The sequence below is a fragment of the Cavia porcellus genome, unplaced genomic scaffold (assembly GCF_034190915.1).
Source record: "Cavia porcellus strain 051 isolate PalLab524CR breed Dunkin Hartley unplaced genomic scaffold, mCavPor4.1 scaffold_27, whole genome shotgun sequence".
Classification (NCBI taxonomy): Eukaryota; Metazoa; Chordata; class Mammalia; order Rodentia; family Caviidae; genus Cavia; species Cavia porcellus.
Window position 1 is genome coordinate 1,211,364 of NW_026947510.1, and position 23,426 is coordinate 1,234,789.

General features: G+C 49.5%; 1 protein-coding gene across 15 annotated transcripts in view; it reads left to right on the forward strand.

Moving 5' to 3' along the window:
* Positions 1-23,426, forward strand: part of Tead4 (TEA domain transcription factor 4) — a 63,518-nt gene that overhangs the window by 34,361 nt on the left and 5,731 nt on the right. For 11 of the 15 annotated variants that reach the window (XM_063237674.1, XM_063237683.1, XM_063237675.1 and 8 more), the window contains 7 exons: positions 3,873-3,937; positions 4,126-4,188; positions 7,792-7,920; positions 9,230-9,273; positions 9,662-9,717; positions 11,413-11,552; positions 12,307-12,480. In XM_063237674.1, the coding sequence (XP_063093744.1) occupies positions 3,873-3,937; positions 4,126-4,188; positions 7,792-7,920; positions 9,230-9,273; positions 9,662-9,717; positions 11,413-11,552; positions 12,307-12,480 (671 nt within the window). The remainder of the gene's footprint in view (positions 1-3,872; positions 3,938-4,125; positions 4,189-7,791; positions 7,921-9,229; positions 9,274-9,661; positions 9,718-11,412; positions 11,553-12,306; positions 12,481-23,426) is intronic. The other 4 variants (XM_063237679.1, XM_063237681.1, XM_063237678.1 and 1 more) reach the window with 2 other exon arrangements.

Genomic DNA, 23,426 nt, shown 5'->3' on the forward strand with positions numbered 1-23,426 from the left:
AACTCACGACTGTCTGCTTGCAAGGCAGGCGCTTATGCTGCTGAGCTAAATCCCCAGGCCCTAAAATTATGGTTTTCCATTGAGATACTGAATGTACCCTTCACTACCCAGTGATTTGGTGGTTGCTTGCTTGATTTATCTATTTGTTTTTGCAGTGCTAAGACTGGAACCCAAAGCCTTGTCATTGTATCTCTCATGCTTTTCCTTAGAGAGCCTCTCAACTTTTAAGTGCTCAGGTCCCACAAAATTATGGATTTGCTCATATGCAGAAAAGCTCCAGGGAGAACAGTGCTCTGAGAGCTACCTGAGACTGCTGCTCTGGTGGCTCCTGCCTCTAACCCCACACTCTGGGAGACTGAGGTAGTTTAACTGGCATCCTTGTTTCAGAAGGCTGGATCAGCTTACCAGGTATCTGGACAACATCTTTGTTGGTTTTTTTTTTTTTTTTTGGTCTTTTTCGTTTTTATCGGTACCGGGGATCGAACTCACGACTGCCTGCTTGCAAGGCAGGCACTTATGCCGCTGAGCTAAACCCCCAACCCCTGGACAACATCTTACTGCCCACCTCTTTGACGTTCATTTATTAGACACTGGTCAAGAGCATACAATATTTAGGCTGTTATCTGGGTGTCTGTATAGATAAATCATAAACAAATTTTTAAAATCATTTTTCTTGTGGAGCCTCCTTCTTGGGTAGGGAGGAAGGTCTAGTGGAGTGGTAGGGGGCCTTCAGCACCCTTGCGTGGCCTAAGATAGTCATGTGTCAATTACTTTTCTCTCATTGCTTAGACAAAATACCTGGCGCTCAAAGTTAAAGGAGGAAAGGTTTATTTAGCTCACAGTTTGTGGAAGTTTCAGTCCATTATTAGCAGTCTCCAAGGCGGGGTGGCTCAAGGCAGAGGGCAACAGTTCATGGCAGCAAAAAGCAGAGAGGGAGGAGAGTGAAGGGAAGCCTCTTCCCTTCCCTTATGTTGTATGCAGGCTACCTGCCCAGGGTGGATGTAGCACTCAACTCATAATCCCAGCATTGGACCAGGAATCAATCACAAACTCTACAAACCTCCCCTTATGGCTGCATGAGGCATGGGGAGGGGTGGTTAGACACAAGCTGTAACAAGGGCTTCTGAGCCCCAAGGCCTCTGAGCCTGGAAGTTGAGCCAGTGCATCTGGGTAGAAGGATCCCTGGAGAAGAGTAAAATACAGAGGCCGTGTGAGCAGTCAGCCTGGCACCTCCAGGATATGGATGGAGCTGAGGACAGGGAAGTGAGCTGGGGAGGGGTATAGCCTGTGGGGACTTCCAGGCTGCTGTAAGGACTCGGGCACTTTTACTTCTTAGAGATAAAGTTTCTTTTTGCTGCCCAGGTTAGCCTACTTGACAGACATTTTTTTTTGTTTTTGTACTTAGAATTAAACCCAGGGCCTTCACACACTCAGTTATATCCCAAGTCCTATTTAAGTTTTTTACTGTGAGATAGGCTTTCATGAAGTTACCCAGGCTAGGCCAGCTCATTTACATGGGCTAGGCTTGAATGTGGTGATCCTCCTGTCTCAGCATCCCCTAGTGCTCAGATTACAGCAATTTAGATTGGAAGCAGGTGGACCATTTTGAGTTTTAATAGGATCACTAAGCCATTCTACACTGAGAATAAACTGGGAGCGGAAACCTAAGTGAGAAGTATTTTCCATGGTTCAGGCCAGATCATGGCTGTTTGGAGAGTCGCCATGAGAGCTGGTAAATAGCCCCGTTCTGGGTACATTTTAAAGGTAGAAAGACTCGTTCATTCAGTCTTCAGTCATCATTTTGTTTGTTCAATAGGTGCCAGGTGTTGGAGATAGCCTCAGGCGAGCCTGTGGCCTCTCCCCTAGAAGTGTCTAGAGTCCAGCAGACACTGATGACTGGCCAGCAGCTGCCTGTGTGCAGCAGTGTACCCTGGATGTCACTGGTCTCCAGGTTCCTCTCCTCCCCTCCCCTCCCGCGTCCTACCACCAGCCTTGGGACTCTTGCCTCTAGACACTGTGTCCATCAGCTCCAGAATCAGCACTATCCTCTCTGTCCTCTCTTCATTTTCCCTAGACCATCTCTGAACTAGGCTACTTATTTAGGCCAAAAATGTGTCCATTGTCCAGGGAAGGAAACTGAGGTATCAAGTGTTCTACTCAGCCAGATGCAGACTCAGGGTCTGGCTCCTAAGTCTATAAAACTTTAGTTGGACAGGAAAAACCTTTTCTTTCTTTCTTTCTTTTTTTTTTTTTTTTTTGTCTTTTTGAGACAGGGTTTCGCCCTTGCAGTTCAGGCTGGCCTTGAGCTGGTCTCAAACTCCTGCCTCAGCCTCCCTAGTGCTGGGATTTACAGGCGTGAGCCACCACGCCCAGCTAGGAAAAACCTTTAATGGAGTAGATTTAAGAAGAGAAGGCAGGGTGGCCATGTCTATAATTCCAGTGCTCTGGGAGGCTGAGGCAGAAAAATTGAACCCAGTCTAGGGCATTTAGTAACATAGCTCAAAGTATTAAGAAAAGGCAAAAAAAGAAAACAGTGAAGGATTAGAGTGAGGGTAGAGAAAAGTGGCTTTCCACAGTACCATAGCTCCTTTGTGGAGATGTGGGCTCAGTAGAACTGTTGAGTGCCGCGGGGCTGCTCCGTGCCTTTCCCTGGAAAGCTTCGAGGAGAGACATCTCTCTAGACTCACAGGTTCAGGTGCAGACCAGCTCGCAGGCAGATTGTTTTCTCTCCTGTTCCTCAGACATGGACAGGCCAGGGCGCCCAGGCCAGTAAGCCTGCTGGCAGGCAGCACCTTTGGAGGGTGGCCTCTTATCCCGCCTTGGCAGTGGGAAGAGGTCAGCTGGTTGGCTAGTGTAGCCCTGCCCCAGCGATCAGGTTACAACCCAGGTGGCAGACGGCCTGCCTGGCTTACCTGCCCCTGCAGTCAGCAGCTCCCCCGTAGCTACTCTGGCCCCAGCAGTAAAGAGAGCCCTTCTATCTCTCACCAGTACTCTTCTATGGTCTACTCTTACCAGTGGTCAAGGTTCAGCCCAGGGCCCCTGACCACCCAGTCTGGATTGATCTCTTGTCCTCTGAGTCCACTCATGTCTCTAGCACAGCTGGATCTGGTATGTGGCACCCCTGCCCCAGCAAGGTGCTCAGCCCTTTGGAAGCAGGGAGCCTTTTTTGGTTATGCCACTGATGATAATAATCAAGGATACTTGGGGCTTCTACAATCCAGGGTCCTACAGCCATAGCACCTGCCCTCTGGCCAGAGCCAGAGCTGGGTGTGGAAGCAGGGGCTGAATGGTTTGGTTACATGCTTGGTTTTTGCAAGAGATAGGCTAAGCAGGGCTCTGCCATAGACCTGCACCTCTGGCTCAGTTTCTGCAGAGTGATGACCCAGGCCTCTTCTGTGGTTACCCTTGGGATCTCAGCATGTAGGAACCAGTGCTCTTGGTTACCCACACACAGGATATCTAACAGGGCTCTGCCCATTTCCAAAGGCCGTGGGAATCTCACATGGGATGACTGAGGGCCAGACACTTCCCAGAGCCGCCCAAGTGTGCAGAAGGCCCTGAGTAAGTCCAGGAGGATGGAGAAAGGAACGATGCCAGGGTCCCAGGGGCTCTGGAGGCCCCTCAGGATATAAGCGACCAGCAGCTTGCATGCCCTGTAACCTTTGTGTACTCAGGTCAGCAGTCCAACCAGTGAGACCTTGGCTTTCTCTTGTTCTGTGGATCCCTGTGACCAAGGATGGTAGGCTTGGTGAATCTTCACCCAAGTCTCCACCCAGGGCAGGCAGAGCAAGGAGAGGTCTCCCAGGGAAGCCACTTCCTGTTTCCCTTTCTTCTGTCTTCTTTTCCACTGAGAGGCCATCTTATCTCTGCAGGTCGCAATGAACTGATTGCCCGCTACATCAAGCTTCGGACAGGGAAGACCCGCACCAGAAAGCAGGTGGGCTGGGAGACAGGCATGGCCGGGGTGCAGTATCTCAACTCCAGCTTTCTCCCAGGGGCCTGGCCTGCCCTTCCTTCCTGGTGGCTTTCATTTACTCAGTCCACTCACAGATGAGGGTGGAGGGCCGAGGCTGGGGGAACTGCTGCTTAGAAGGTGAGAACAGGAGCCTTCTCTCCCCGCTGCAGGTCTCCAGCCACATCCAGGTACTGGCTCGACGCAAAGCCCGTGAGATCCAGGCCAAACTCAAGGTAAGGCAAACAGCAGCAGCGAGGCAGTGGGGCTCCATGCAGCCAGCATCCTGAAGGGGCTCTTTTTCTGGAAGGGAACGTCTTCCTGAAGGCCCATGGGCTGGCTGCTTGTGTGCTGAGCCCAGGGGCTGCTGGAGGACAGTCAAGATGAGCCTGGGATCCCTCTCCACTAGACCTTAGGGTCTGGTGTGTGAGTACCAGGCACACAAACCCTGGTTCTGGGCCACACCCACTGACTTCAGCTCAGAGGAGCTCATCTGGCCCAGCAGCTAGGCTACCCTCAGACCCCATTCTTTGAAGACTTGCTCTAGATCCTCAGCACTCTCAGCTCTGGCCCTCAGAGTGGCAGGGTTTGTGGTATTGGAGTAGAGGCTGTTGGAATTCCTTTCTGCTCTCGGGAACTGAGGGTTTCTTTGCTTTCCTGGGTCTGCCCACCTGCAGAGTCTCTGCTGATGGAGCTCCTGTTGGGAAATCAGGCCTCCTCCTCCTTTCTGGAACTAGGGGAGTTTTTGATGTCACTAGGCAGGAGTGAGCTAACAACAGAGGTGTTTTCAACCCGTGGAGAACCTGTGCAGCCAGTTGGAAAAGTCTTAACAAGTGGGCCACTGGATTAAACAGTAGTTCATAGGCTTTTAAAAATTTAGTTTTTGTTTTTATTTATTTAGAGACAGGCCTTGCTATGCAGTTCAGGCTGGCCTTGAACTTACTGTGTATTCCAAACTGGCTTGAACTTGTGGAGATTCCCCTGCTTCAGACACTTGAGTGCTGGGATTACAGGTGTATGCCAGCATGCGGGCCACACATACAAACAAATTCAATGCTGTGAAAGTCCATTTTAGTTTTTTCCTCAGCAAAATCTCACCAAGTATGCAAGGCAGTGTTCTGCTTGTAGGTAGCCTGGTAAGGGGCAGGCCAGAGAGTCTATGCAACGTATGTCTTACCAAGCAAGAACCCCAGAGCACCTCAGTATCCAGTTGAAGAGGCACAGACATAAATGATCTCACAAGTCCCAGCTGACCCCATGGTCTGAGGCCCTGCCATTAGCCTCTTGTATCAGGTTGGTGGGAACTGTAGACCTTGCTTACTCTTAGCAAGCCACAGCCACCACCAATCCAGCTATTGCCACATGCTACAGCTGTGGCCAGGCACCTTGTTCCTCTGTCCCTGGGACAAGAGGCCTGTTTGCAGCTACGGGTCCTGCCTAGAGCCTGCTTGCTCCTCAGGTCCTCTCTTTGCCTCCAGTTCGCTGGGACCCTGGCAGATGGCAGGATGGAGGACAGACTTCCCCGTGGTGGGTTTAGAGCATCCAGGGAAAGGGTCAATTCCTGTGGGGCTGCTGTACTGCCCACGTGTGGTTCATAGACTCACATGCGCCCGTTCCCTGGGCTCTTATTTGGAGTGAAGGACAGCTGTTTGTGGACTGCTAGACCGGAGCTACAAATGCTCTAATGCTGGCAGACTTCCATTTGTATATATGTTTTCCAAGAGAGAACAACCTGAGAATTTTGTCCTATTCTTAAAGAGTTCTGGAAATCCAAAGTGAGCAAGTGCTGGGTGGACAGTGAGGCCAGGTAGCCATCTTCAGGCTATGACCATGCTGCCAGCCCTGTCGTTCCCTCCAAGGTCACAGGTGCATAGGCAGGTCACACAGCCTCCTGGGGCATGTTTCACCTCTCACACATGAGGTAACAGTGATATGGTAGGGTCACAGCTGAGGTCACTGGAGCATTCAGGGACTCCCCAACTCTGCTCCTGGCCACTGGTGTCCCTCCCTGTCTTCCCTTCCACTTCCTCCTGACTCCTAGCTAAGCTGCTGAGGATGTGGTTTCCTGAGCCCAGTCATTTGTTTGGACCAGGGATCCGGGAAGGGATGCAAGTTGCTGGCATGCAGTGGGTGGAGCTGTCTGGCCTCACCATGCCGGGGTTGATCTCAGAGACTGGCGCACAGCCCGCCAAGTTGTTCTGTCTTTGAAGGGAGAGGCTGGGTTAGAGGTGCTATACCACCAAGCTGTGAGCACAGCTCCAGCCTCAGTTCTTCACCTTATAATGGGGTTCCTGCTCTTCTCTGTCCTCCTGGGAGTTAAGTGGGTAACATGCTCAGAACCTTCCATGTACTGTTATGGACCGCACCCTAGGACAGTCTGCTGGGTGCTGGCTTCACAGCCAAACAGTGCTGGGTGCTGGGTGGGCGTTTCTGAGCTTTGCTGCCACTGGTACTTATGCCTGCTTTGGATCAGGGCTCTTGTGTGGATCAGGCACTTGTGACCCACACAGGCACTCGTAAGCCACAAGGATCCCTGCAGTTCTCAACTTCTGTAGCACTCAAGAAATGCCTACATCTGCCAACTTAATGATTCATTTGCTTTTTCATTTTAAACAGTTCATCATAGCTGACGATTTAGCTTGGTGATGCTTAACATGGATGAAGCTGTGGGTTCCACGTCCAGCATGTGTGCGTGCACACATGTGCATGCATACACACACACATTAGTTATCATAAAGATTTAGAATTTCTAGTCAGAACTCTAGAGTTAACCTAATCAAGCCATTTAGTACTGGTAAAGTTGCACGTGCTGAGCAACACTTACGGTCTCAGTCTATATGTGAGGTCTTATTTTGGACAAAGATGAAATTCTCTTTAGACTTTTTGAAATAGAGAATGTGTCTCATCTCTATTTGAGTTTTGAAGACCCTTTGGGACTGTGGAGCCCTGGCAGGAAACCACTGGCTTCTTTAAGTACAACATTGCTCTAGTGTTCATGTCTGGAGGGCTGGGTGGAAACCAGGGCCTTGCCCATGCTAGGCAAGTGCTCTGCCATGAAGCGACTGTTATTATCAGTGTCAGGCCAAGGGCTTCCTAAGCGCTGGCTGTCCAGGGCCTATGCAGGTTGCACCAACTGTTTTGAGTTCTTTGAACCCATAAGAGGCAGATGGTGGATACTGACATTCTAACACTTGAAAAGTAGGTGAGTCGCCTGCTATCTACTGTGCAGGGGCACCACAGGACAGGACTAAGACAGGTGGGCCACAAGACACTACCCTTTGCCTCTGACCGCCCTTGTGGCCAGGGATGATCCCTTCCGCACATTGAGAAGATACCAGTCATTACTTGATCAGCATCTGTACGATTTAGGTGTTGAGATTTAGAGGTGCAGGACTGAACAAAGATAAAGATTCTTAATCTTCTCTCTCCCTTTTCTCTCCCCTTCCCCTCGAACTCCACCTCTCGCTGTCTGTTTTTTGGAGTTGGTGATGGAACCCAGGGCCTTGCACACGGTGGAGCACTTTGGTAGTATGTGTAAGCCCTGGGTTCCACCCCTAGTACTGAATGAAAAGACAAATGCGATCTGGCAGATGACCGCCAAGGCTCTTTTAAGCTGACATAGGCAGGGCAGTATTATACTGCTGTGACAGAGAGGAAACTGATCAGAGAAACCAAGTGACAGTCCAGGACAAATCAGTAGTTGCACAGACTTAGCTGCTGGCCCCCAGGCCTCCCTTGCGTGGTCATTGGACCAGCTTCCCTTACCCCTAGGCCAGCCACTGCTTCACCTGAGCCTGCATGGTGCCCCGCTGAGGTCCTCCCTCCCACTGTCCCCCCAGGATCAGGCAGCTAAGGACAAGGCGCTGCAGAGTATGGCTGCCCTGTCGTCCGCCCAGATCATCTCAGCCACCGCCTTCCATAGGAAAGTGGCCCTTGCCCGGGGTCCAGGCTGCCCAGCCGTCTCAGGGGTAAGTGGGGCAGCTCACGATGCTCTGATCTTCTGCAAGCCAGGAGCAGAGCCCAGAGTGTTTCAGTTTTTCTCACTTGAGTCCTTTCAGGCCAGGAGTGCCAGGGAGGGAGGAGGGTGCCAGGACCCCAGGGCTGGCCTGAATCATAGTTTGGCTGACGAAACCATGTTGTTGGGGCCCTTGATAGTGACCAGCTGGCCTTTAATGAGGACAGCGTGGCCAGCCATGAGCTGATGGCCGAGTCAGCCCAGTTCACAGATGAGTAAGCTGAAGCCCAGGGAGGAGAGCTGAAGTGCAAGCCACGAGGAGCTGCCCCTCAGCCCGAGGCCATGCCTCCTGCTCAGGACCCCAGCACAGCCTTGCTCCAGGTGAAGGAGAGCTTGTGCCTGAGCACTGACCCTGGATCCAATGTCACATTTCCCAGCCCCTCAGTTGAGGCCACGTTGGGTACACTGCAGAAATGCTCCTGCTTCCAGGACTGTGTCCCCACTGGGTCTTCGAGGATGTAGGGACCAACAGAATTGCCCTGGGCACATGAGGAAGGGACAGGTCCTGTAGTCAGTGCGCCCTTGTCCCTCATATTTCAAAGATTCCTTCAGCAAGCACTATACATCAGGATGTTAAAGAGATGTGACAAAAAAATGATCATATGGGCAAATAGGTTTGGGACATGCAAATTTTGGTTTGGTGCTGGGAATGGAACCCAAGGCGTCATGCATGCTAAGCACATGCTATATTACTGAGCTATGTCCTGACCCTAGGCCAGTGATGGCAGACCTTTTAGAAACCGAGTACCCAAACTGCAACCCAAAACTCATATACTTAGCACAAAGTACCAGCACAGCAACCAAACTGGAATACTGTGATTTCAGTTTAGAAAAAAACAACTGTTTCCAGTGCTCAGCTGCTGGGGTAACTTGGTTTGTGTGCCCACCAAAAAGGCTGTGTGTGCCCGCTGTAGCACACAGGCCATAGATTCACTACCATTGCCCTTGGGGTTTCAGAAACTTACATGCTGAAGTGCTCTGGAACTCTCCACCGGAGGAAGGCAGCCTGCAGTGTTTGCAAACCTGTGTGTTTTGTCTATGGAGCTCCTTATCCATAGAGCCTTGCAGAGCCTAGCGTACTTGAGATGCCCTGTAGTCTGCTAGTATTAGCAAACTAGACCCAGGACATCAATGTCCCGTCTTCCTATGCTGGGGTCAGCGCACAGGCTCCCTACAGCCAAGGCCCTGCTCCATCTCCCTCAACGGGGGCCTGTGTGTGTCCGTCCATACAGCCATGCTGACTGTACTTTTTGCCTTCCCAGTTTTGGCAAGGAGCGTTACCAGGCCAAGCCGGAACATCCCATGAGTGAGTATGGCCTGGTGTTTGCTGCTAGTTGTTCTCTGAGCTGAAGTCAAACCAGAAACTCAGGAAACGAAGGCTGGTCCCAGGGGTGGGATGGGACACAGTCTATGTGCAATGCCCACACCCTGGGCTGCTATTTGCCAGAACTCCTGTCCATGTAGGATGTGACTCGGGCTGAACTTGGCACTCAGGGAAGGAGGCTAAGAGTCGGACCTCAGACTGGGGGAGCTGGGGAGGGCAGGTCCTCAGCAGATGTGTTCCTGCAAATTAGCCACGGAACTCAGGGAGGTGGGAGGGAGGGAGGAGAGGTTGAAGCCACTGAGACCACCGATGGTCAGATGGGCTGGCCACAAGAGGCAGCTGATGTCTCTTCTTTCCTTTCCCCCCACAGTGTGAAACCCTTCTCTCAACAAACCTACACTGTCCAGCCTCCGCTGCCTCTGCCAGGTGGGTGCCCGTGTAGCTCCTGCCCTGGTCCCTGCCCCAGCATGTGGACCCCTGCATGCCCATCCTAGATGCTGCCTTGAAGTTAGTGCTATGCCCAGGACAGCTGCCCTCCCTGGCAGTGTTATTCCTGAGGGTCTCCCACTTGGCACAGCTGTCTGTAGTTCTCTTCACAAGGCAGAGCCAATGGCCACCTTGCTGCAACCTGGCCTCTTTCTAGCATAGGGGACCTCTGGGAAAAGATTCAGAAGGGGCCGGGCAGAATGACTGGCCAGGTGTTTCTGGGCTCCCCTCTGTCCCTCCTAGGACATGTCCTTGGTACCAGGCCACCATTGTGCCCCCAGCTTGATGACTGCCTCATTGCCAACAGTCTGGCCCAGACCCCTGGGCTTCCTGCCACCTTCAGTACCTAAGTGCTGCTCACCCTCATCCCCGCATGGACCATCACCAAGTCCAGGCTGGTGCAGCCTTAGCGCAGGTCCTCTGATGCTTGCCTGGATTGCTGAAGTGACCTCTTAACCAGCTCCACATCATCTCTTGCCATCCTGTGATGCTCTGGGGTGCTGCTCTTGCCACATTGCTTCCAGGCTTACCGCTTCTGTGGTTTCAGGAGACGGCATAAATCTGCATAGCTTCTGAGGCTCCCGGGTCACTTCAGCTCTCTGTACTCCCTGCTTCCTGCCTCCCTCCCTCCCCCTAGCCTGGCAACTGCCCTGCCCTTGCCTTTTCTTATGCTGTGTGCTCACCTCCACCCCGAGGGCCATCTTCGTCATCATCTTCTATCTGTCTGTGGCTAATGTATCTGTGTATTGTGTCACAGGTGAGTACAATATGGTTTCTCGTGAGTGATGCTTGGATAGATGAATGAACAAATGGCTCAGATGATGCATTAAACACAGCGGATGTGTCCTGTACCACTGTTACCCACTCCCTTCTAGATCTCCTTCTCCACATGCTCCGAGTTCCCTCCCTCTGACCAGCTACTGCTGTTGACCACACTGCTTGATGGAAAGTTCTGTCCCTTGCTGGCCACTGGTACCAAGTGCTGGCATTTCTCCCTTTGTATCTCCCGCATCCCCTCTCTGCACTCTGTGACCCTGCATCACTTCCTGTTGAGAAAGCTGTCACATCTGTCTGTGGTATCTCATTTCCTGCCACTGCCTACATTCATCCTCTTTCTGTGTCCCACATCCATTGAGTTTCTAGATTCACCAAGCTGGCTCCCAGCCTAGCATGCTCACCTCTGCTGTCTCCTTGGCTTAGAATGTCTGCACTGAGAATTTCCAATGTGTAACCTCATTACTTCTTTACAACATCATTTTCTAAGGGGAGCCTTTTCCAACACCCCTCTGGTTCCCATTTGGGTCCTATTCATTTGTTAGTGACTATACTGTAGGCCTGTTCTGAGGCAGGTTCTGTTTTGTGCACCAGAGAAACAGCTCTGGGCCATCCAGGTCTTTTCCTGCCCAGACCAGAGGTTGCTTGAGGACAAGCCTGATGGTGCCTGTTCTCACAGCCCTCCAGAGCTCAGTCTTCCTCAAGTTTGGTTCAGCTCAAACTGCCCCAGACTCCCCAGCTGTGTCTGTCACCTCCCTCTGTGGCAGATGCAGCTTTCACCAGTGAGCCTGGGTCCTTGCAGAGGGTGTGGGCGGGGAAGGCACCTGGACAGCTTCCATGGACCTCTCCCTCTGCGTGCAGGGTTTGAGTCTGCGGCGGGACCCACCCCATCACCCTCAGCACCCCCGGTGCCCCCATGGCAGGGCCGTAGTGTGGCCAGTTCCAAGCTCTGGATGTTGGAGTTTTCTGCCTTCTTAGAGCAGCAACAGGACCCAGACACGGTGAGTCCTCCAAGGGGTCCCTGCGCTCACGCCTCATCTGGCTCACTCTCCACTTGCTCTTGGCTTTCTTGTAATGCTCTTCTCTCACACTCCTTAGGGTTCGCTTAGGCTCCCTGGCTGGCCCTTCCTCCTCTTTCTTTTTTTCTCCTTCCTCACGCCACCTTCTTCCCCTTTTCCTGCTCACTGTCATACTCCCATTCCAAGTCCTTGTTTGCCTTCTGCTCCCGCCCAGCTGCTCCCCACACTTCCCTCCCCTCCCCCTCTCTTCCTCCCTCTTAGTCTGAAGTTGCTTCCATCCCAAGCTGCCCCACGCCCTTCCCTTCACTCCCTGGCTCTGAGGGGCCGGCAGGAAGCTGAGGAGACTCCTGTGTCTGATTCACATCCTCTGGGACACCATCTGGGACCAGTGGCCACCTCTGGGATATCCCCTTTAGTGCCCAGGGTCCTGGGTGACCAGTGTCACCTGTGAAGGCCAGACTAGTGCTCAGAGGAGGCCAGTGATAGGAGGCCTAACGTCAACAGTCTCAAACTTGTTTTAGTTGAGGAGCCCATTAATCGCACAATTCCTTAGAAACCCAATATAAAACAAAAGAATTGGACCTGCAGTTCCCATTGAGGAGACTGAGGCCCAGAGAGATTAAAGTGACTTGCTGTGGGTCACAGAGTAGTGAGCTCCAGAGCTGGGCAGGGAAACTCTGGTCCACTCTGTCTGCCCTGCCTTCCTGTGTCTCTTAGACCACCATTCCCTCCACAGTACAACAAGCACCTGTTTGTACACATTGGCCAGTCAAGTCCAAGCTACAGCGACCCCTACCTCGAAGCCGTAGACATCCGCCAGATCTATGACAAATTCCCAGAAAAGAAGGGCGGGCTCAAGGAGCTCTTTGAACGGGGACCCTCGAATGCCTTTTTTCTCGTGAAGTTTTGGGTAAGCCCTGGAATAAACCCCTCCTTCCACTCCCAGGGCATTGGTGGTGGTGGTGTGGGTGAGCGGGGGTAAGCATCATGCTCTGGCTGCTGGGAAGCAGCTTGAGGGATCAGCAGGGAGCAAGCAGGGATGGGATATGGATGCCAGAGAACAGGGGTGAGGGGGTTGAACACGGGACCTCCAACATGTGGGGAAGTGCTCTGCCACTGAGCCATACCCTAAAGACAGCAGGCGTGTCCTGATGGTGGTCGCGGCAACCAGGTAGAAACTGAGGTGGTGAAGAGGTTGTAGTGCTGGACAAAGACTCAAAGGAAGCAAAGGGGTGGGAGAAGAGCCAGCCTAGAGCTTCTGCAGTAGCTGGGCAATTTTGAAGGGCAACTCTGGTACAGTCCCTGGTCTGCAGCTGACCAGCCAGTCCTCCAGTGCTGTCTCCAGACCATGTTGGGTTGGACTGAGCTGGAGGAAGGAGTGCCTAGGACTAGGGTCATTCATCCAGCCTAAATTGCTCCAGATCAGGCCACCCCAGAAGAACCCACACACCATTTTAGTCCAGCCCTGAGACTTGACGCCACTCAGCACTGGTAGGAACTGTGGTCCTAGGAAATCTGGGTCTGTGGGAGATCCACAGCACATTCTGGCAGGTCAAGGCCATGCTGAAGAAGGGCAGTAAAGCCTTGGCCACCACGTCATTCTCAGCACCCTGGCACCAGCGCGTGGCTGCCGCCATGTTCCTCTTGCTGATGCCCTTCAGTTCCATTAGCACCAGAGACCACACCAGCCCCCCCCCCTTTTTTTCCCGGTACTGGGGATCAAACTCATGACCACCTGCTTGCAAGGCAGGTGCTTATGCCGCTGAGCTAAATTCCCAGCCCCTCAGCCCCCTTTTCTATCTCCTGCTCAGAGCCTCTCAGCCGGATTGGTTCCCATACCACTTTGATATTCTGGAAACTTCACAGTCCCAGAAAGAGGCATGTTCACACACAGAGAGGTCTGCATTTCATTCTGGGTGGGCTGGAACCCAGCCTGGCTTTCCCCTACTGTTCCTTTGGCAACTGGCCCGCCCTCCATGGGCCGTGTGCAGATGGAGGCCCGGGCCCCTTGTCTGTGAGAGATGCTTCATGTTTGCATTTGGCTAAAAACAAAAAGCTGGTTCTGCAAGCAGGATGGAAATTGGACCTGGCTTTAGGGGTGAGCAGGATCTATTACGAAGAGGTGGGAACTCATGAATAGTTTTAACAAAGGAAGGACATGTGGAAGGCTGTGGGAAAAGCTATGAGAGAGGAAATAATAAAAAAGATAATGGAAGGGTGACTTGGGCCCTGGAAGGTCCTGATTATGTGGAAGTCTGGGTTTCAGTCTATGCTGCAATGAAAAACAGACAATAGAGGTTTGTTTGTTTAAGACAGGTCTTACTATGCATTCAGTTTGGCTTTGGACGTACTGTGTAGCCCAAGCTGACCTCAAATTCACAGTGTTTCCCCTGCCTCGGCCTCCAGAGTGCTAGGATTATAGGCATGTATCACCATATCCAGTGGTAATAGTTTTTTAGGGTTTTTTGTTTATTTTGTTTTCTGGTTTTTTTTTTTGTTTTTTTTTTTTTTTTTTTTGTCTTTTTCCTTTTTATCGGTACCAGGGATCGAACTCACGACTGCCTGCTTACAAGACAGGCGCTTATGCTGTTTTCTGTTTTTTATGCTGGAGATTGAACCTTGTGTCTTGCACATGCTAAGTACATGCTATACCTCTGCTGCTTTAAATCATGCATGCTAAGCTGTTAATATGTAAGGACCCACATTCTTGTCCTCTCTTCTCTATGTCCCAACCCTAAGAGGCAGTTGCTGTAAATGTTAGCTGTTGTTTTTGTTTGTTTGTTTATTTATTTATTTATTTATTTGAATTAGGGATCGAATTCATGAGCCCACAGTTACCAGGCAGGCACTTATGCTATTGAGCTTAATCCCTGGCCCACTTTGTTTGCTTATTGAAGTAAGGTCTTGCTATGCAGTTCAGGCTGGCCTTGAACCCACCTTGGAGCCCAGACTGACCTCAAAATCATAGCAGGCTTCCTGCCTCAGCCTCCTGAGTGCTACAAGTATAAAGCATGTATCGTATCACCACACCCAGCTTTTAGCTTTTTTTTTTTTTAATTTTATTTTTGCAGTGCAACAGCAAGCAAAACCATGGAAACAACACCTAGATTTGGAGGCAGATTTATTTTACGTTAACAGACACTGATTGGGATCATTGGCAGAATATCAGGCCCTGATCTCAATGTGCATCATAGTGACCCTCTGGGCATCAGATTGACCAGCCATTTCTAAGAAACAAAAGTTATAAGAACTGGAACTATTACCTAGGCAACTAACAGACTGGCTAGGGGACATTTTCTGCTACATTTCCCTCCTCTTTTAGTTTCCCCAGCAAATCTTTGATGGGCATATTACATGTGATCTTTTGAGATAAGGCCCAACTAGAAGCAGTAACATTAGGAAGTTGAGTCCAGGTCAGTTGACTTTTGAGTTCAGAACTGGGGTCTTTTTATTTAAAGGCAAAGAGGGGCTGGCTGACAGGAGCCAATAGAAGCGGAAAAAGGCATTTTTTAGGTCCAGCAGGCTGTGGGTGGCAGAAGACTGAGGCAATAGATATGGAGGGTAATCTCAGCAGCATTGTCAGCTTGGAGAACCTGAACTGGCTTCACAGTCGGGAGAGGTATATTTTAGCAGTTTGACAGTCTATACTGTTGCTTGGAGGTCTATCATGGAGCCAGAAGGAATAGAGAAACAGGCTGTGTTGGAGCCATATATGTTGCTAGGGCCTCCCCAAAAATAGTGTGGGAAAGTTCCTTAATCCTGTGGCAATTGAGTAACAGTCCAAAAGGGGTGTATGGGTTGGGAACTGCAGAATGCAAGATGATGGCTGCTTAGTTGACAGCACAGAGATCTTGCCCAAGGTGATTAATAATCTATAAGGCTGATGTGTGGCAAGATGACTGTTTGTGCTCCCATGACATGTGACAGCAGTAGGAGTCACAGTGAGGTGGCATGCTTCATGGCCAGGCCCAGAGGCAATCTTGGCTCATATCTCTGAGAGAAGAATTTTCAGAACTTTAGGATTTTGGTTTTCTGGCACAGGCTAATATAGATGTTGTCTTCCTCTCAGGGAACAGTCAAAGCTGAAAGTGCAGGGTTAAATGAGAGGGAGGTTGACTGACTTGGTGCAAAGGATATGGTTGCTTCTAACTTGAATAGGAGCTCTCTTCCCAAATGCAGTATGGGGACTGGCTTACATACAAGATGTGCCAGGCAGAATGGGTGAGAGACAAGGATCCCAATTTCCCCAGTGATGGTACTATCGGCTCTCAGTGGTCCAGCTAAAGAAGGGAGCCTGGTCTGACTTAGTCTGAGCCCATCAGACTGATGAAAGGATTGTCATCTGATCCAGGTTGAAGCTTTTGAGAGTTACCTTTTAATTTAAATGAGTGTGTGTGTTGTGTGTATGTGTGTGTGTTCATAGCCCTTATAATTTGTATGTTGGTCTTTGGCCAGATCATCTATGAGACTGGATTTTTTATGGATATCAGGCTTCTGGGTAACAGCAGTAACTTTTTCACTCCCTTTTTAATGCCTTTCAGAAGTACTTGACTGATACTAGAGCAACTTTGGGAAAACCCATAGTAACTCATTCTTAAGGACTAATACTCTAATTTTTCTCAGTCAAAATGTGGAATTTAGCTTAGTGGCACAAGTGCCCACCCACCAAGTGCAAGGTTCTGAGTTTGATTCCTGGTTACCGCCCCCCACAAAGACATGGAACTCAGAAGGAATGGCTGACAGTCCTCTTGGGTGGCTGTTAGATGATACTGTCTGCCCAGGAAAGCAGAGCTGTGAAGCAGAAGGTTTGGTATGGAGGGTCTCTGTAGCCAAATGCAGGCAGTGGCTAGCTGGAACCAGTTCATTTGACCAGAAGTAGATGAGTCAGGAGCGGGGAATGAAGTTCCAGGTGCTGGCAGCAACTGCAGCAGCCAATAAAGGGTGCCAAGCCAGAATTCTTAGGAAGAATGGGCCTCTTTTGTCTTTTTTTTCTTTGAGATGTTTCAATTTTAATTCTGTAAAAAGCCTTTTTTCCTGCAGTCAGGACTAATTAATTTCCACCTCTGACTTCCTAGATGTGTATTGTGTACCCTTGAATGATGGCACAATAGACAAAGGATGGGTCTCCCTCAGAGAGAGACCATTTAGATGCCTGTTTGGCCACGCCCCTTCAGGGACTTAGACATGACTTAGCTAAGGAGGATGCAAGGCCTCTGTTATTGCCACATGTCAACTGCTATGAAACTGCAGGTGAAGGTCCAATCAACCATCACAATCAGTGCTTCCTAGTGTTGGTGCACAGTTGGAGTAATCTATCGCTGTCTTGTCCACTCACACATTTATTCAGCAGGCATTTGGGTTAAACATTCCGTCCTCTTCCCTTGAGGGACTAATGGGAGTTGATTAGACTCCCCTTCTGCTTGAGCAGAGCAGAACTGACAGACTAACTGGGGTACCCCTGGGATTCCTACCAGAATTAGGCCAACAGACATAGATTGTGCCCTCCTTTTGGGGTCCAACATGAGCTGCTCAAGCAGGGAGCCAGAAATGTTTCTCTAAACCTCTGAGGGGACTCGAGAAATCTCAAGGGCACATTGTCCCATCAGGACCTGGAGAAGTCCTTGTTCCATCCGTCGGGTCATGACCAGTGACCAAAAGAGATCAGCATGATCACTCTTCCTGGCCAGTGCACCAAATGCAAGGGCAAACAGAAAGACTAAAATGACACCCAGGATCTGGAGGCAGATTGATTTTACATCAACAAGCACTGTTTGGGATCACTCCCAGAATATCAGGCCCTGATCTCTGGTGGTCTATGGCTTATATGGGATGAGCAAGCAGGAAATAGAGGCAGCATGGCTTGTTAGTTGGAAACTGGTTTATTTGATGTGCATCATAGTGACCAGCCATTTCTTTTTTTTTTTTAACAATAAAAAACCCCATTTAATAGATTACACATTATCATCTTAGAGATAGTTGTTCAGGTCACAGGATTAAAGCATACAAAGTGGACATTCAAACAGTGAAACTGCAAACAGTTGTGTTCAATGATCCAATCAAAAACATTAATATGGTCATCTATTTAACACACCTAAACACACTTGCAATTGTATCCTTTAGAGCACTTTCTTTCCCTCACTTTTTTTTATTTAAAGAGAGAAGAAGAAAAGAAAAAAAAAAAAGGATATAAAAAAAACAATGCAGTAAAAGGGTACAAATAATACAGTATTTCTAGAAAAAAATATATATAGTACGAAATCACCCGTTAGGCTACACATTATCTTCCCAGAAACAGTTGTCCATATCACTAAATTAAAGCATATAAAGTGAACATTCATACAGTGGAATTGGAGACAGTTCCGTTCAATGATCCAACAAGAGCTCAGTTATATGGTTTTCCGTCCTACACTCTTGAACATACCTGTGGTTATATCCCTTAGTGACCAGCCATTTCTAAGAAACACAAGTAACAGGAACTGGAACTGTTACCTGGGCAACTAACACATTGGTTAGGGAGCGTTTTCTCCTACAGCAGTACTGAACCTAGGACCTTGCATATGCTAGGTAAGCATTCTACCACTGAACTATATCTCTACCCTTTTGTATTTCCAGGCTGGGTTTTTTGTTTTTGTTTTTGTTTTGTTTTTGGTCTTTTTGAGACAGAGTCTCTCTATACAGTTCAGGCTGGCCTTAAACTCACTTTGTAGCATAGACTGGTCTCAAACTCACAACAATCCTCCTGCCTCAGCCTCCCAAGTGCTGGGATTCCAGGCATGAGCTACTACGCCTGGCTGATTTCCCTGGATTTACCTCAAATTTGAGATCTTCCTGCCTTGGTCTCCTAGGTAGCTCAGGTTAAAAGTGTGTAAGCACCATGCCTAATCAAATTTATTCTTAAAATTTTACAAATTACTCTATTGGAACTCCATATAAAGTTAGAAAATATTTTTTCCAAATATCAAACCTATAATATGACTCTTCTCTTATGGATATTTTCCTCCTTGATACCTCTGTTCCCCTCAGTGTGAACTGTATAGTGGTCATCCTGAATTTCTTGTGTTAGAAACAGTTTCCCAGGTCTCATAAGCTCTCTTTATTGGTATACTCTTCTCATTTTTCTGCAGTACCTCCTGTAGTGTCTTCTAAGAAAAGATCTGTGTTTGAAATAACATTTTTATATCCCTAACTTGACTAACCAATAGTTTGGATAGGGAATCTGGATCATAAACAATTTTCCAGAAATGAGAAGATCTATTTTTTTAAAAGCTTTTTTTTTTTTTTTAATTTTTTTTTGCGGGGCCATGATGGCTCACGCCTGTAATCCCAGCACTCGGGAGGCTGAGGTGGGAGGATCATTGCAAGTTCGAGACCAGCCTGGGCTACAAAGTGAGCTCAAGGCCAGCCTGAACTGCATAGCGAGACCCCTGTTTCAAAAAAAGACAAAAAATAAAAAGCTTTTTTTTTTTTTTTTTTTTTTTTAATCTAGGCTGGCTTTGAACTCACTTTGTACCCCAGGTTGGCCTCAAACTCACAGAGATTCTCCTGCCTTAGCCTCCTAGATTTCTTTATGTTCCCATCAACACTTGATAGTTTCTGTGATTGCAGCTCTCCTCATAGCTGTGTGATGGTACCTTCCGTGGCTTTGATTTGCATTTCCCTGATGATTAAAGATATTGCACATCTTTTACATGTTTTCCCCCTGAGACACATTCTGGATCTCTTTCTGCTGCCCAGGCTACTTTTTGTCCAGGTCCTCCTATCTCAGCATCTTGAATAACTGGGACTATAGGCTTGTGCACCCTGCCTGGCTAATTTGTGTATCTGTTTTGGACAAATGTCCATTTAGATCCTTTGCCCATTTTTATACTGAGTTATATATCTTTTCATTAATGAGTTAGGCATTCTTTATATGTTCTAGATAGAAGTCCTTTTCAGATGTATAATTTGTAAATATCTTCTCCCATTTGGTAGTTTTCTTTTTTCTTGTTTTGTTTTTGTTTTTTGATACTGGAATTGAACTTGGGACTTTCACACTGAGCTACCTTCCCATCCCTTTTGATTCTTTGTTTTGAATCAGAGCTTCACTGAGTCACTGAGTTGTCCAGGCTGTGCTCAAGTCCATGCCCCCCTGGCTTGGCCTCCCAGAGTTCCGGGATTACAGGTGTGCGCCGCCACACTGAGTCTCACATTCTTGATACTGTAAGATTTTGTAAATTTGATGAAGTCCGATCTATATTGATTTCTCCTTTGCTCTTTGTGCCACTTGTCCATAATTAGCAGTGCCTGTGTTCCCTGGGTGCAAGGCGGGCCTGATTTTAAGACTACTGGAGTTGGAGAGAAATTGATACGCATCATTGTTTCTGCTAAACCTTTACATTTTCCTGAGAGGACTCCATTTCTCCACAGAGATTCCTTTAGTCTCCTTGGAAGGGAGACCTTGGGCCACAGCAATCTGGGCACCAGCAAGAGGAGATTTCTGGTGCTTGTTCTGCTTTACCCTCTATCTTATCCCGGTCTCTGTAATGGGCCCAGTGTTGCTGAGGCCTGAGTCCTGCTGCATCATTTCTGGTGCGATCCTCTTTTGTTGTTCTGCTGCCCACATGCAGGCTTCTTGCCTGGCCCCACTCAATGGTGGTGTCTCCCAGGCCCCTCCAGCCCTGAGCCACCTTCTCTGCCCACTTCAGTGTGGAGCCTTTTGCTTCCTGTGCCCTGTAGAATTATGCCAGTCCTGACTGCCAGCTTCCAGTTTTCTAAAGTGTCTTGTACTCCTTTGTCAATCTGGTCTCTTCTCCATTTTTCTCCTCTTTGTGATGTGCACAACTTTTTTTTTCATTGCTAAGGTTCAAACCCAGGACCTCACACATACATGCTAGGCAGTCACACTGCCACCGAGCTCCACCTCCAGCCTTTTTATTTTTGTGTTTTTTTTTTTTTTAAAGACAAGCTGTCACTAAATTGCCCAAACTGGCCTCAAACACACAATTCTCCTGGCTCAGCCTCCTGAATAGCTACGATTAAGAGATATGCACCACCGTGTCTGGCTATGTACAGCACATCTTAAAAAGGTTTTTTACTATTACCTTCTAGTTGAGTCTGTAGAAAGGGGAAAACATAACCTGTGTTTATCCCAATATCTGGGAAAAGGCGTTGAACCTAATTGTAGCCTCAGGGATTGGCAGGCACCGGTTTGGAATGCCAGCCTGAAGAGGGGAAATTTGTGATGTCTTGGTCATTCTCCCCTTAGGTAGTAAGGAGTCTCTGAAGCTTTGTGTTTGCTTATTTTTGAAACTGGGTTTCTCTGTGTTGCCTGGGCTGGTCTCAGACTCCTAGGCTCAAGTGACCCTCCCGAGTGCTGGTACACAAGTCCCTCTCATTCATAGAAGGTTTTGAGTGGGGCACAACATGACCAGAATTGTGCTTAGCTGGGAGATTTGGTTGTCCGGTGGCAAGCAGGCGGAAGACTGCTGAGCCGTGGCCCAGACAGGAGCCAGGGCCTCTGGGGTTGGCACAGGGTGTGATATCCAGGGCAGGATGCCGAGCTGCCCTTTCTCAGGAAGGGTTTAAACCAGCAATGGTGAAACAGAGCTTTCAACGATGCCGGTAGCCCTCTGCAGCATGGATACCATAGGTTCACCACCAGTGGTGGCTCCCAGGCTCCTTGACGCGCAAAGTAGTCCTTGTCCTGTCCTCATCCTATCCGCCCTCCAAGCTCTTCCCCAGGTGGCCTCTATATGGAAGAAGGCTGGGGAGGTGACTTGTGGCTCTGCAGCTCTTCCCACACTAGGGCCACCACCCTGAGAGTACAGCTGACATCAGGGAGGCTGGCTAGTAAGGGCAGGAACCCCTTTCTGGGTCACCACCCTGAAGGGTATGGTGTTTGAGTCCTGTTTACTATCTCCTGCTTGGTTTTAGTTGTTGGTATTATTTTCTTTCTTTCATTTTCTGTTCCTCCCTGACTTAATTTACTCTGTCTTCCTTTTCTCGGTATGGAGGTGGAACCCACCGTCTGACACATGCTGAGCAAATACTCATGCCCTGAGTGCTCCTCACTGGGCTCTTTGGTGGTAGTCCATATTCTCCCTCGAGATGAAGATCACCTTAGGCCATCATTTCACAAGTGGGAAAAACTGAGGCACAGAACAGCAAAGACCCAGCCTTGAGGTGTACAAGGGCTGCTCTTGTTCTGTCTGTGCCTCTGATGATGCAGAATGAAAGTTACATTGTTCTTCTCCTTGGAACTTCGTGTATGCTGACATTAGATTAATCCTTGGCACATCCTAGAGGTAGTTCCAGTTGATAAACTCACCTGCAGAGGGGAAACTGAAGTAGAGACAGGTTAAGTGACTTACCAAAATTTACCCATTTCTTGTAGTACCAGCCTGAGAATGTGGGCCCCAGGAGCCTGGCTCCTGGTGCTCCCTGGACCTGTGACACTAACCCATCCTGCCTTGCACTGAGCAATCTCAGTGCTTGTGCGCGGCATGCAGGTTCTAGGTTATCCAGAAAAGGTCTCTGGTCTGCTGATGAGCTCATGGGGACAGCAGATGGCCCTGACCCCACATCCAAATCCTATGTGGGCAGCTGGGCTCCCTGGTGTGTTCTGGATCTCGCACTTCTGGACAATGAGGAGGGTGCTGTCTTGCTGAAGACAGCAGATAGGAAAGAGGAGCTAATTTTTCCCCTTCCGCCTCTTTCATGGCATCTGCCGTGTCCTCCTCTCCCCTAGGGAAGCCGCAGATGGAGATTCATAGCAAGAGGGTCGGGACAGACACCTGTGCTGGGGAAGCTGACTAGGCAGTGCTGTAGGTGCACTTTGTTTGACCATGCTTGGTCCATAACCAGCACACTTGGGTCTTCCCAGAGCTGTCCCGGCACAGTATCCATGAAGCGGGAATGAGGCAGGGCAAGCTGCCCGCTCATTCAGGCCATTTCAGAGCTGGGTCCTGGTGGATCTCAGCTTTTGTGTGCCTGTGTCACTGTCTTTCCTTGAGGCACACAAGGGCTGGGGCTCTGAGCTGGTGGTGAAGTGGAAGGCCCTGGCCTGCTTCCCTGAGTCCCCAAGAGCAAGCCCCTCTCTGAGTGCCTACAGCGTGGGCACAATGAGGCCATGTGAAAGGAGACTTGAGGGCCTGTCAGAGACCAGTGCCCTCCTGGCTGCCACCAGCCACATGTCATTATGTGGGGAGGGCCTGCAGGTACCTGAGGAGACAGAGTGTGAAGGGGAAGAGAAACATGCATCTGGGTCAGTCAGGGCCCTGCCCCCTTCCCTCCTACCTGAGGTTTGCTGAGTCCTGGCTCCTAGGGACTGCAGGGTTGGTCAGAACCCTCAGAGGGCAGCGGGTTACTTCCATGCACTCAGACCAGGCCTCTGCCTCTGTCCCCCTGAAAGTTACTGTTCATTGATCAGATCGTGATAGCCATCCATAGACTACCACCCTGCCAAGCAAGTCTTTATTGGAAGTGTGTACTGGGAGCAGGGAGGTTGAATTAATGAGGCCGGACTCTGATCATAAGTACTGCAGCCCAGGGCCAGGGACAGCTGCCACTCTCTGGTGCCCTTGAGCTATGTGACCCAAGAGCTCATTGTTCTAGGGTGGGAGAGGGGATTCTCAAACATGAGGGACCATCAGCACCGATCTATACACTGAAAATGCTGGGCAGTCATAGCTTGTGCCTGTAACTACAGCTACTCCAGAGCCTAAGACAGGACAATTGCAAGTTCAAGGCCAGCTTGGGCAACTTAGCTAGACTAGTCACAAATAAAAATGAAAGAGCTGGGGATGTAACTCAGGGGTAGATCTTTTGCCTGGAATCTGGCATGCACCAAGTCCTGGGCTCCAGCCCCAGGACTAACTG